At 39.4% G+C, this 12,850-nt stretch overlaps 1 protein-coding gene across 1 annotated transcript in view; it reads right to left on the bottom strand.

Annotated features, from left to right (window-relative positions):
• The window catches only part of LOC120516501 (epithelial cell-transforming sequence 2 oncogene-like), a 69,902-nt gene that overhangs the window by 22,400 nt on the left and 34,652 nt on the right, over positions 1 to 12,850 (bottom strand). Inside the window, exons 11-15 of the mRNA XM_039738210.1 lie at positions 10,112 to 10,204; positions 4,901 to 5,083; positions 3,826 to 3,929; positions 3,581 to 3,706; positions 1,847 to 1,903 (exon numbers count right to left, since the gene is read on the bottom strand). Of these exons, the coding sequence (XP_039594144.1) occupies positions 1,847 to 1,903; positions 3,581 to 3,706; positions 3,826 to 3,929; positions 4,901 to 5,083; positions 10,112 to 10,204 (563 nt within the window). The remainder of the gene's footprint in view (positions 1 to 1,846; positions 1,904 to 3,580; positions 3,707 to 3,825; positions 3,930 to 4,900; positions 5,084 to 10,111; positions 10,205 to 12,850) is intronic.

A 12,850-nucleotide genomic window follows, 5' to 3' on the forward strand; every position in this document is an offset into this window, starting at 1 on the left:
GGTAGTTTTTATGTCATTTGAACTGACTGGCAGACAGCTGTTCCACACTTGCAGGTCAACATCATCAGCACGGTCTCTGAAGAAGTTGGAATATTCTTGCGATGGTTTGTGGCCAGTCTAAGACTGAACTATTTCTGTTCCTTGTCCTCCTTTGTCAATATGTCATTGTACTTTTTGATGAGACTGCATCGTTCACAGCCATCACATGCACTGACAGGTCCTAAATTACGTCGAAGACTGGGTCATCTTGCCACTGTTCTGGTAGTTCCTTGAGAGATGACCGATACCTTTCGTTTTCCTTTTTCTGTAAGGTCATTAAAGGAGGATGTTGTTCTTTCTGTTACTAGATCCTCCAACTTCAGCTGTTCAGATTCACTTGTCAGTTCAGAACGTCAAGTAATATCTGGTAATGGTTGCTGCTGCAGGGTTCCTTCATTTCTGCTAAGGCTGTTATCAAAATGGGCTAAAATAAAAACTCCTACTCTTACGAGGTGCGATCCAAAAGTTTCTGGAATGCATTTATTCTGCAGCCAGAAGGGTTTGGTTAGATCAATCGCCGCTAGATTGTTGTCCCTGAGAGCGGTTATCACACGTTATAACGTTTCAAGTCGCAGTTCTCATTTAAACTTCGGTTGTGTCTGTGAAGGGTTTGTTAGTGAAAATGAGTGATCGGAAAGACCAAAAAAGCTTGACAAGTTCACAGCAACATCAAGTCAATGCTCATTTGCTTCTTTGATGTGAAGGGTGTCATTCACAAGGATAGACGGTGAATGGAGCTCTCTACAAGGATGTTTTAAGGTGTTTGCGAAATCGAATTCGCCGAACACGTCCTCAGATGTGGGCTGACAAGTCATTTCTTTTGCATCACGACAATGCACCAGCTCACACATCTCTGATTGTGCTCGAATTTTTGGCTTCTACAAAGTTTACTGCCATTCCCCACCCTCCGTACTCCTGATTTTGTTCCGTACGATTTTTTTTTATTTCCTAAGATGAAGATGAGGCTCAAGGGACGCAGATTTGAGACGGTTGAGGAGATCCAAGCGGTAACAACTGACATCTTGAACACACCGACAAAAAACAACTTCCAGAGGTGCTTCGAAAGGTTGAAATCTCGCTGGAATTGGTGTATCAACTCAGCGAGTGACTATTTTGAAGGAAATGTTCACCATTAATTATTTGGTGTGTATGCTTTTAAATAAATGCATTCCGGGAACTTTTGGATAGCACCTCGTACTGTAGGTTCTGGGACCTTCACTTACTACTAGAAAGTTGTTAATGCCAGTTAAGAACCCAAACACAAAAGTATGTACGGTATATAGTAACAATACAAATAAAATGTTCAAAACAGAGCAACCTCTAAACATTTCACAGGTAACCTAGCTACTGTATACCCAGTGGATAAAAATAAACCTTGCGGAGAAATGATTCTAAAAACAAGAACTCTTGGAATACTTTCTTGAAGGCACTGTGTGTGGGTGCGGAAGAGCATTAAAATAGCCCACAATCCACTGCAAACATCTCAAGCTGCATTCACATGTCATTGGCATGAATTTGGTAGCAAACCACAAAAATGCAACAATGGAAAGTTCTTCCGGCAGGTTTCCACACAATGCATCTGCTGATAGAATCTTCCATCAAATGTTTATTATTTTTCCTTGCTTTATTCTGCAGCAGAGAAATAAACTAGAAGCTTACATTTTTTTAAACCTTGTGCAGCCCAAACAGCTAGTGGCTCTATTAGAAGCTCCCTCTTCCACATAATGTAATGGACAAACTCCTTCCCCAATCAGAAAAACAGACGGCAAAATACGGACAAAGGAGAGATCTATGAAGAAGCACCTACCAAATAGGCCAGATCCTCAGTTCTTTCAGGAGGTGAATTCTTTGTTTGGTCATCATCCTGCAAGTTGACAAAGAGATCCAGTATATATCATAGTTACAACAGCTTGAAGATCCATTTTCCACCTCTGAGTAAGCCTGGTTATGTTGTATTTGTTCATTATTTATTTATTTATTTTAATTATTTTGAGCTGTGACATCTCACCAGATGTCATTTTGTGAAAATGTCCAAGGTGTTATGGGGTCGCTGTTGTCATGTATACAGAATACAGTGAAATTCTTAGTTGCACATGTGTTTTAATGGCTAAGACATTGAGCTTTAAACTCCAAGGCCCATTCAGTCCATGCCCTCGGACTCATTCTGGTACCTTAAGGAAATCAGCTAACCTGCCTGTGATGTTCTAGTAGGAAATCATGAAGGAAAAAAAAAAAAAAATCTTACTATGGCTGATGTGTAAAGTGGTGTCTCTCCGAGGTAGTTGCTATTAATAATAATATATTTATTCCTAGGCACCTTTCTAAACACTCAAGGACACAGAACAATAAATAAAACACACACACTATAAATAAAACTACAAAATTTAAAATCCGACAGAGCAATTGCAGTCAAAGAGAAAAAGCAGTCTTAAACAAATGGGTTTTAGGTTTAGATTTGAAAAGTAAGAATGAATCAATATTTCTATTGTTCAAACCAACTGGTAAGTCCATTGGATTAAGCAGGTTTGAGAGTATTAAGTATGTAGGCAGTGTAGCAAAGTGGTTAAAGCTTTAGTCTTCAAACCTTGAGGCTGTGAATCCACTACTGACACAATGTGACCATGAGCAAGCCACTTTATCAGGCTATGCTGCAAATTTGGAAAAAGAAAAAGAAATCAAACCAATTGTATCTAAAATGAAGCAAGTCACCAGCCAAATACATGTAAATCAGGAGGAAGAATGGGAAGCAGCCATGTTTAGTGTTGTGTTTCCTTGGTAATTGTGTGAGCGAGAAAGAAGTTGCTCTTTTATTTTCTTCAGTCAAAGAGTTCAATACCTGCTATCAAAAATCCATTTGAGTGTTAACAAATGTTTAGAAGAATAAGTGATTAACCTGTGTGTACATTTAATCATTAACTCATCTGTTAAAGTTTGTTTGCAAAGTTTATATAGTGTACAAATGCTGCCAGAATGTTTAGATTTCAAACGTTTACCATGATTTGGATTTTTAGCTGATCCACCCACCACTCGGAGGGAGCAAAAATTCTCATGAGAAAGTGCTTCCACAGAAATGAAGGGAAAAGTAAATAGAATATTTCTCGTAAAAATGTAAACTCCCTGCTCCAGTTTCTTCCTGTTCTGTCACATGTCTGTATGCTTTCTTTCCTGAAGAGTGTGATCCTTCAGTCTCAAATTTCTGGAGATGTCATTCACAGGAGTGTAACTGAGGGCCCAATCAGAGGGTAATAAGCAGCGACTGTGACTACCAAGTCAGAAGACTCTTTTTAAGTCGTTCTGGTGTGTGTTCAGATCACAGAGTGACTGTGTGTATTTATCTATTTAGTTATTTAATAAGATTCTGTAAAATGCCAAAGTTCCTCCTGGCGACAGATTTTTTTTTTTTTTATCTTCATGAAACTATAAATATTACGATATACAAAGCCAGCACCATCACAAAGTTATTTCTGTTTTAAAGTGAAGTGCTTCATAATGAAACCGGTGACTCATGCACTAGTTTAATGACCACTGCTGCACTGCCCACCTTGATAAAATCGTTTAGGGGCACCGAAGACTGACTTTCAGTAAGAAATGTTAGATTTGGGATTCTTCCATCTGCACCCTTGCACCTCTGTGTGAGGAAAGCAGCCAGGAATTCCAGAGGGCTCTCCTATAGAAGATGGGGGGGGAAAAAAAAAAAAACCATTGGAGACTTTCCTCTTTCAGTCTTGATCAGTAAATATCAAGTTTGGGTTTTTTTTTTAATTAAATAAGTTTAATTACACATACGCATCTTTCCCGTGACACTGCTACAAGACCTTCAGATAATGCCAAAGCCAGCTCACGGTTTTCTTGAATTTTTGCCAGGCTCATTGACTCGTACATAAAGTGGCCTGTAAAGAAAAACAATGAAATGACTTTTCAGGGTGAAAACTGCAGATAGATAATGAACTAAGGCCATCTTATTTTTGATTAACAAAGACAAAAAGAATGAGCACTTTTCCAACAAATGTTTCTATAAAGTTTACTATATATTTATATACTAGAAAACAAGTGTCCCTCCAGCACTCCAAAGATCAAGTTTCTAGCTCCAGCATTTTGCGAGTACCTGCAAGATTAGCACACCACATTTGCTTGAGGCAGAACAGATGCTGGAATTGTCGTTTTTCCTCTTCATATCACACAATATACTTTGGCAATTTGCCTCCCACTCAGCAGATGCTGCGTTTTTTTTTTTTCTGCCATGTCACCTTCTCAATCATTGAGATGAAAAACTCCGATAACTTTTTTTACTATTTTTTACTTCACCAGCACGTATCACAGTATAAGCTTGCGATTAAGACCAAGATGAAAGTTCCAGTCCCATAGGTTCAAAACAAATTGCATGACAAAGACACACAACCCTTAGAATTATTTAACTACATATAAAATGGCATCTGCTTTCATTTGACTTTAGATGTATTTGCAAAAAATCCCCAAAAAATCATTTTGATGATTAATTATAATAAAACAGCATCACCAGCCAAATCTTTGACTTTACAGAGACAAGGCACAGAGTTTTATTTAAATAGGAGTTGGGAGATGAAGCCCAGTCAGAAACCATATAAATTAGTCATAACTTTTGCCAATTAACACCGATAGATAGATAGATAGATAGATAAGGCGATAGATAGATAGATATTTAATTATGCAAATTCAAAATGATCCACTTTTAATTATTTTCCAGTTTCTGGTTTTGAGTGCTTGAGGACTTATTTTCTAAATCATATACACATTGCAAGATCTGCACCCCTTCCCCCACACCCAACATAGGCATATTGGAGCCCAACAGCTGGCTGGCTCAAGCCATTTCCTGGACTCTTACCGATGATCCTTCCACACACTTCCCTCTGCGTTTCTCTCAGATAAGGTCGGAGTTGTTTCCTGACTGTCTTCAGGGCCTCCTGCAGCACGTCCGCTAGCCGGCACCAGGACAACAGCTTGCTTTCATTGAAGTACGTGACACAGGGAAGAGTCGCTTTCCGTTTCCCAAGCCACTCACTGCAGACTAAGATATTTGATCACCGTTAGTCAGCATGTTTCACTCCTCAATTGTCAACTTTTAGAAGTTAGTCATTTTTTTTTTCTTCTAGAAATAAAAGGCATTGTCAAATCATCACTTTACTATTAAATTCACTCTAAGTGTTGCTTCCAATATTAACATCATGAAAATCACACCATCCCCTGTTTAACGAAGCTTATTCTACAGAAAGTTTTAGTTACTTTTCTAACAGAAGGGAATTACCCCCTAGAATGGAGATTCCCCACCCTATTAGAAATAATATTGAATAATTTTTTGTTTCAGGATTTCAGCATTTTTGACAACTTATCAAAAATGGGTTACATGAAATTATCTGCTGCACTGGACTGAAATCCCAAGACTCTTTAATGGATTAAGTGGAGTCAGAAAATGGATTAAATAGAAGTATTGATTTGTAACCTGGGCTCAGTTCCCACTCTGGTCACTGTTAGATAATGGAGTCAGAAAGTGACTATATGTTCCATGTTGACTAGCACATGCAAGAAAGAATTTCACTTTACTCTGTAGCTGTGATAATATTGCTCTTGTGAACCCATATTTGTGTCATTTATAAATGTCCTCCTAATATAGGCATAAGTACTTCTCTAGATATTTATGTTTTCTGCCCATTAGTTGATTATTATGGTAGAGATTTAGGTGTGTGCATATACACTCATTGAGCAAATTTTAGGAATATTACTCTAATACTCTTCAATTCTTCACAATATTGATTCCGCATTCTTTCGAAACTGGTCCACGGTGACATGATTGCATCACACAGTTTTTGCATATGCACATTCAGGCTCTGAATCTCCTGTTCTACCACATCCCAGAGGTGTGTGTGCCATTAGATTCAGACCCAGTGGATGGGAAGGTCACTGAAGAAAGTGAATTTATTGTCATGTTCAGGAAACCAGTTTGAGACAATGTTTGCTTTATAAAATGGTGCATCATGATGCTAGAAGCAGCCAATAAAAGGAAAATTCGTGGCCAAGAAGAGATGCACATGGTCCTCAAGTATAGTCAAATAGGCCGATGATGCAATTGATAATTGACTGATACTACATTTTTCCAGTCTTCAAAATGTCCAATTTTGGTGAACCTGTGCCCACTGCAGCATCAAAGCATTTCTGTCTGCAGAACGGGATGGATGTTTGTCTCACCATTTTGAGTAAATTCATGAGAGACTATCATGTAACCCAGCCACAGGGAATGCACAAACCAGTGTATTTCTTCATGCCGGATAGAGCCTGGATAAATGGGGTGGGTTAAGTCGGGAAGGGCATCCGGTGTAAACTTTTGCCAAATCAAAATGTGGACAACAATTTTGGATGATCCGCTGTGGCAACTCCTAACAGGAGCAACTGAAAGAAGATGATGACTGTCATGTTTGAAAATCCCAGAAGATCAGCAGAAGTAATCAAAACCAGCCTGTCTGGTACTAACTATTCAGGGCTCGCAAAATTTCAAAATCCCTGGTAGCCCTTCGGGCAGGCACTCTTCAGTTTTTGGTAGCCCAAAATAAATTTAAGTAGCCCGAATAAAAAAGATTATTTTTAATGTATAATATTGTAAAGGAAATAAAACATCAATCAAAAAATTGTTAAAACACAAATTACAACAACTGTATAAAAATTACAATCATCAACTCAAATATTTGGTTCTAATTGAACAGAAATTTCTATGAACTTGTAAGAACTGTGTAGAACATGAATCAGTCTGTGTCAGATTCTGAATCTGAAATTTCCACTGAAGTCACGGATGAGAAAATGCCACTCGACGTTGAGGGCATAGCATCTCCTCCATCAGCTTTCTCTTCCTGTGCATCGGCCTCCATTTCACTGCTCTTTGTTCTTGTCGGAGTTTTATGATCCAGGTGTCTTGAACCTTTTCCAGAAAACATCCAGAAACGAATTGACTTGTCAGGGCAAAAAGATTCAACTGTTTCCCCATTAATGGAGAGTTGCATGCAGTCATTCAGTGTTTCAGGGTGTAGAGAGGTACGATGTGTTGTCTTCACTCGGTTCATGCAAGAAAATCCTCTCTCACAGATGGCTGTTGATGGACTAAGTGTCAGCATTAATTTCACCAGCAACAAGATATGAGAGAGGTGTTCTGGATTCTCAGAGAGGAGATCTCTGTACAAGCAATCAACTACCTTGCTACCCCGGTGTTCTGCAAGCCACATTTTAGATCCATCCATTCTTGTGGAATTTTCTCTTTCTCTTCCTCATCTAGCAAACTGGCAAAATGTGTGACAAGATAATCCACCTCTTCATTCCCATAATTTGCCAGCTCTTCTCTGGGGTATGGAAGAGTGGAAGGGTCAAAACTTTGAAACAAGAGAGAGGCTTTTCACGCAGATTTTTAAATCTATTGTCCATATACTTGACTGAGTTGTCAATAATCTTCTGAATCTCTGCACCAAAGGTGTCTTTGTCTGTACCCTCACCTCTTCTAGCAGGTCGCTGACTTTTTGTGAGCTGAGTTCCACAGTAGCAAATGCTACCATCCTCGTTCGCTGTGAACTTTGTGTCCAAGGTTTTCTGGTATTCTCCTGGTTTTGTTTTTAGGCTGAGTAAGCGTGATGTGGTGCTCTCAACTAACTGATTTGTTCGTGTGATGTTTAGGTTATCATGCTGAAAATCAGTACAGCACTTGGATAAGATGGTACTGTAGTCCAACATGAAATGCAGGAAGCGAACAAATTTCTCAGTCTTCATCTCCTGCACCACCCCCTTAGCTTTGGCTGCATCCTCGGACTTGACATCACTTCCTCCTGCCATGTTCTCCATATGAACAACAGTGGGAGTGTAATTTTTCCACAGCCTTCAGACATCTCAGCCGGCTTGGAAGCCACCGTGTGCTCTTCAGGCCACTGAAATGTGCCAGTTTCTCATTTAGCAGTTCACTTATTTCTGTCAGTTCTCTTCGCTTCTTTGGGGAATAGTAGTACATCTTAAAGATGGTTTTCAGTGTACCTTCAAATTTCACCAGGTACTCACAGCCTTTCACGCTATCCAGCACGGCTAGCTCTAACTTGTGTGCCACACAGTGGATTGTTATGATGTGGGGTATCCTCTGTTTCAGTCTCCCAGCTACTCCTGTTTTCTCACCCATCATCACTGCAGCACCATCAAAATTTGCACACACTACTTTCTTTTCCATGTGTCTTCTCTGATACCCATGGTGTTCACTGCTTCATCAATAGCCTCTAAAATACCTGCAGCATTTGCACTCTTGACTGGCTGACATTTGATCATGTATGTGGATATGTCACCATTATCTCTCACATACCTGACATGAACCAACTCCTGTTCTATTATACCAGTGTCTGTACTGCCATCTGCAAGAATGGATAAGAACCTGCTTTCTTGAATTTCCTTTTCAATCTGGTCTCTTGAAATTTGTGCTATTGCTCCAATAAACTCTCTGCAAGCATGGTCATTGAGGTAAGTGGAACCAAGATCTAGGCCATTTGCTTTTTGAAGTTTGCAAAGACTGCTAAATTTTGCCAATGGTAGTTCACTCTTTGCAACATAGTACGCTGTTCTAAACAGCTTTTTCAAGACTTCTTGTTGTGCTTGGTTTATTTTTAGTATGGTTTTGCAATTGGTGTTTGTTCTGGGAAAGATGCTGCAGACTGAGCACCAATGCATTTCTTGTGATGCAGAGATTTCTCATGGGTTTTGATAGGGTCTTTCCTAAAATTACTGGTCCCAGTAACAAAGGCTTGTCGAGTCAGAAATCGAGGGAAACTCACGACACACCCGGCAGAACATTATGTTATTTAGCTTGTCATATTCCAGCCACAGAAATTCTTTTGTCCATGAAACCAAAAAGCTGCGCTTTCTTTTTGCCTCATAGTCTAATTTGTCATAACTTTTCCGCTTTGTGGTAGGCTTTTCTTTGGCTGTCCCTTCTTCACCCTGACCTGTCTTCTTTGGCTCAGCAGAACTAAAATACCTGCGTAAATCCATCTATTTTTACACACGCACACACAACGGTCAGCGATTTTTTAAATTCTCTGCGCAATCAACCTCTATCACATGTTTAAAGCTTGCTGCGGGAGATTTCACTTCTCACTTTTGAATAGTAAACCAATGAGTGATAAGACGATGTCAGAGGAATTGGTGTGCAATTAATCTGTCACTGACCAATCAGTACTGCCGCTTTCTATACACAGTTCGCGCGACCGCAAAGTGAAAGAAAAAACAAGCGAATTCAAACGCGATTTCAATATTTCACATATTGACAGTGGCTTATCGATGCCCGTAAATGACATAATTACCCAGCTACATTTGCGAAAGAATGCAAAAGCATTGCCATATATTTTTCCTTCCTATGATAGCCCGACGGGCAGGGCTGAGATAGATTTTGGTAGCCCGACTGGAAGACACAATAGCCCCGGGACGTCGGGCTAGCGATTTTGCGAGCCCTGCTATTATATACTCTGGTGTTTGATGTGAATATTAACTGAAAGTCTTGACCTGGATTCTCTCATTTATTTTATCTTCTTGCTCATCTCTTTCATTGCGTTATTAAATAAAATTCTTATTGTGCACATGTTGAGCTCACTGGCTACTTTAAATATCCATGCTGGAGAAATAAATAGTATTCACTCTGTTATAATTCATACATATATGCACAAACATATCTATTATTTATGGATAGGTCAGTAATTTTATCTAGTGCAACTCACTGCATGAATCATGACAAAGAATATGACAAGAAATTAAGCACAGCTAGATACATAATGTACATAAGGTTCAAGAGCTTATTAAAAATACACCCATTTTGTGCATATATTTTGCATTTTTAAATGCCTGGTATATTGATTGAGGTTTATAACAGTAATAAATCTTCCTACAATTACATTTTCTCCATCTAAAATTTTGCTTCCTTTCAATTGGTTCTACCCACGTCTTCAGGAATGGCATTTTGCTGAATTTTTGACAGAGGTGGCACACTTCTGCCAGACCATTACATCCTCAGGACGACAAAATGTCTACTCACCATGTCTATGTGAGCCAGCTGATATCCCAGTTGGTGTACTCACTTCTAAGCCTGTCAGAGTGGAAATTTTATTAATTACGTCCACTCCTGCCTCTAGAAAACAAAAAGCAGACGCTTGGGTAAAGCCAAAGTTTAAATACAGTAATAAATAACTTTAAAATTGATACTTGACTGCTGATATTTTAACCCAACAGAAGCCTACTGTAATACAACATATCCATTAAGAAAATTATTAAAAATAAAATAGAATAAAAAAAAGTTAAAAGGTGGTATGTCCAATTAGGAGAAAATGAGTAAATATTAACAAGTATTATCTTCTCGACATGGACTTGAACAAAATATAAAATGTCTGCATTAGGCCATTTCTACATTTAGGTGATCACTTTGAAGTATGGTCTTTATTTAAATCAATAGCACAGTTGCAGTGTCACTCACAGAGGTGACACAGAGGCCTTGCCCCTGCAAGTGTAGAGTTTGCATGTTCTCCATGGTCTTGCTCACTATGTCTCTCCATCTCAAAGATGTTCAAAATAGGCTAAATGAAGACTTTCTTTGCCTGGTGTGAGAATATGCCTTGCAATGGCGTACCATCCAGAATAGTAAGATAAATGCTATTTGATAATTCAATAGGCCTCATATGGTTTCCCCCATATACAGTGCATCCAGAAAGTATTCACAGCGCATCACTTTTTCCACATTTTGTTATGTTACAGCCTTATTCCAAAATAAATTAAATTCATTTTTTTCCTCAGAATTCTACACACAACACCTCATAATGACAACATGAAAAAAGTTTACTTGAGATTTTTGCTAATTTATTAAAAATAAAAAAACTGAGAAATCACATGTACATAAGTATTCTCAGCCTTTGCCATGAAGCTCCAAATTGAGCTCAGGTGCATCCGGTTTCCCCTGATCATCCTTGAGATGTTTCTGCAGCTTAAATTCAGTTGACTGGACCTGATTTAAAAGGCACACACCTGTCTATAGAAGGTCCCACAGTTGACAGTTCATGTCAGAGCACAAACCAAGCATGAAGTCAAAAGGAATTGTCTGTAGACCTCCGAGACAGGATTGTCTCGAGGCACAAATCTGGGGAAGGTTACAGAAACATTTCTGCTGCTTTGAAGGTCCCAATGAGCACAGTGGCCTCCATCATCCGTAAGTGGAAGAAGTTCGAAACCACCAGGACTCTTCCTAGAGCTGGCCGGCCATCTAAACTGAGCAGTCGGGAGAGAAGGGCCTTAGTCAGGGAGGTGACCAAGAACCCGATGGTCACTCTGTCAGAGCTCCAGAGGTCCTCTGTTGAGAGAGGAGAACCTTCCAGAAGGACAACCATCTCTGCAGCAATCAGGCCTGTATGGTAGAGTGGCCAGACGGAAGCCACTCCTTAGTAAAAGGCACATGGCAGCCCGCCTGGAGTTTGCCAAAAGGCACCTGAGGGGATCTCAGACCATGAGAAACAAAATTCTCTGGTCTGACGAGACAAAGATTGAACTCTTTGGTATGAATGCCAGGCGTCGCGTTTGGAGGAAACCAGGCACCGCTCATCACCAGGCCAATACCATCCCTACAGTGAAGCAGGGTGGTGGCAGCATCATGCTGTGGGGATGTTTTTCAGCGGCAGGAACTGGGAGACTAGTCAGGATAAAGGGAAAGACGACTGCAGCAATGTACAGAGACATCCTGAATGAAAACCTGCTCCAGAGCGCTCTTGACATCAGACTGGGGCGACGGTTCATCTTTCAGCAGGACAACGACCCTAAGCACACAGCCAAGATATCAAAGGAGTGGCTTCAGGACAACTCTGTGAATGTCTTTGAGTGGCCCAGCCAGACCCCAGACTTGAATCCGATTGAACATCTCTGGAGAGATCCTAAAATGGCAGTGCACCGACGCTTCCCATCCAACCTGATGGAGCTTGAGAGGTGCTGAAAAGAGGAATGGGCGAAGGATAGGTGTGCCAAGCTTGTGGCATCATATTCAAAAAGACTTGAGGCTGGAATTGCTGCCAAAGGTACATCGACCAAGTATTGTGCAAAGGCTGTGAATACTTATGGACATGGGATTTCTCAGTTTTTTTTATTTTTAATTAATTTGCAAAATCCTCCAGTAAACTTTTTTTCACGTTGTCATTATGAGGTGTTGTGTGTAGAATTCTGAAGAAAAAAAATGAATTTAATCCATTTTGGAATAAGGCTGTAACATAACAAAATGTCAAAAAAGTGAAGTGCTGTGAATACTTTCCGGATGCACTGGACTGTATAATTAATTAATAAAATAATAAAAAAAAAAATATATATATATATATATATATATATATATATATATATTAATTACACATATAATGTGTGTGTATATAAATATATTATTACATACATACATAACTGGGGAAGTATATATATCTGCTCTAGTACTGGTTCAATACTAAAAGTTCCCTACTGGATATACTTACATTGTTTGTGTGTGTTTTCCCTGACAACGTAGGTTCCAATTCAATTCAGATTTTTATTCCCCCAAAGAGAGGGACATTTGGTTTGTCATCAGGTTTTGCAGGGATACCACAATGTAAAATTAAAAAGCATCAAAGAACTTGTAATAAGATCCCTCTTATTAAAATGTCTAGATTAAGTTGATTTGCAGTTGTCAGTTAATCAATTATGAGGGAGGGTGACCTGTTAGGGACTGATGCCCCATACTGCCTTCTTGCCAGGTATCTTGCTTCAGTATAAAAAAATT

The sequence above is a fragment of the Polypterus senegalus genome, chromosome 16 (genome assembly GCF_016835505.1).
Source record: "Polypterus senegalus isolate Bchr_013 chromosome 16, ASM1683550v1, whole genome shotgun sequence".
NCBI classification, from domain to species: domain Eukaryota; kingdom Metazoa; phylum Chordata; class Cladistia; order Polypteriformes; family Polypteridae; genus Polypterus; species Polypterus senegalus.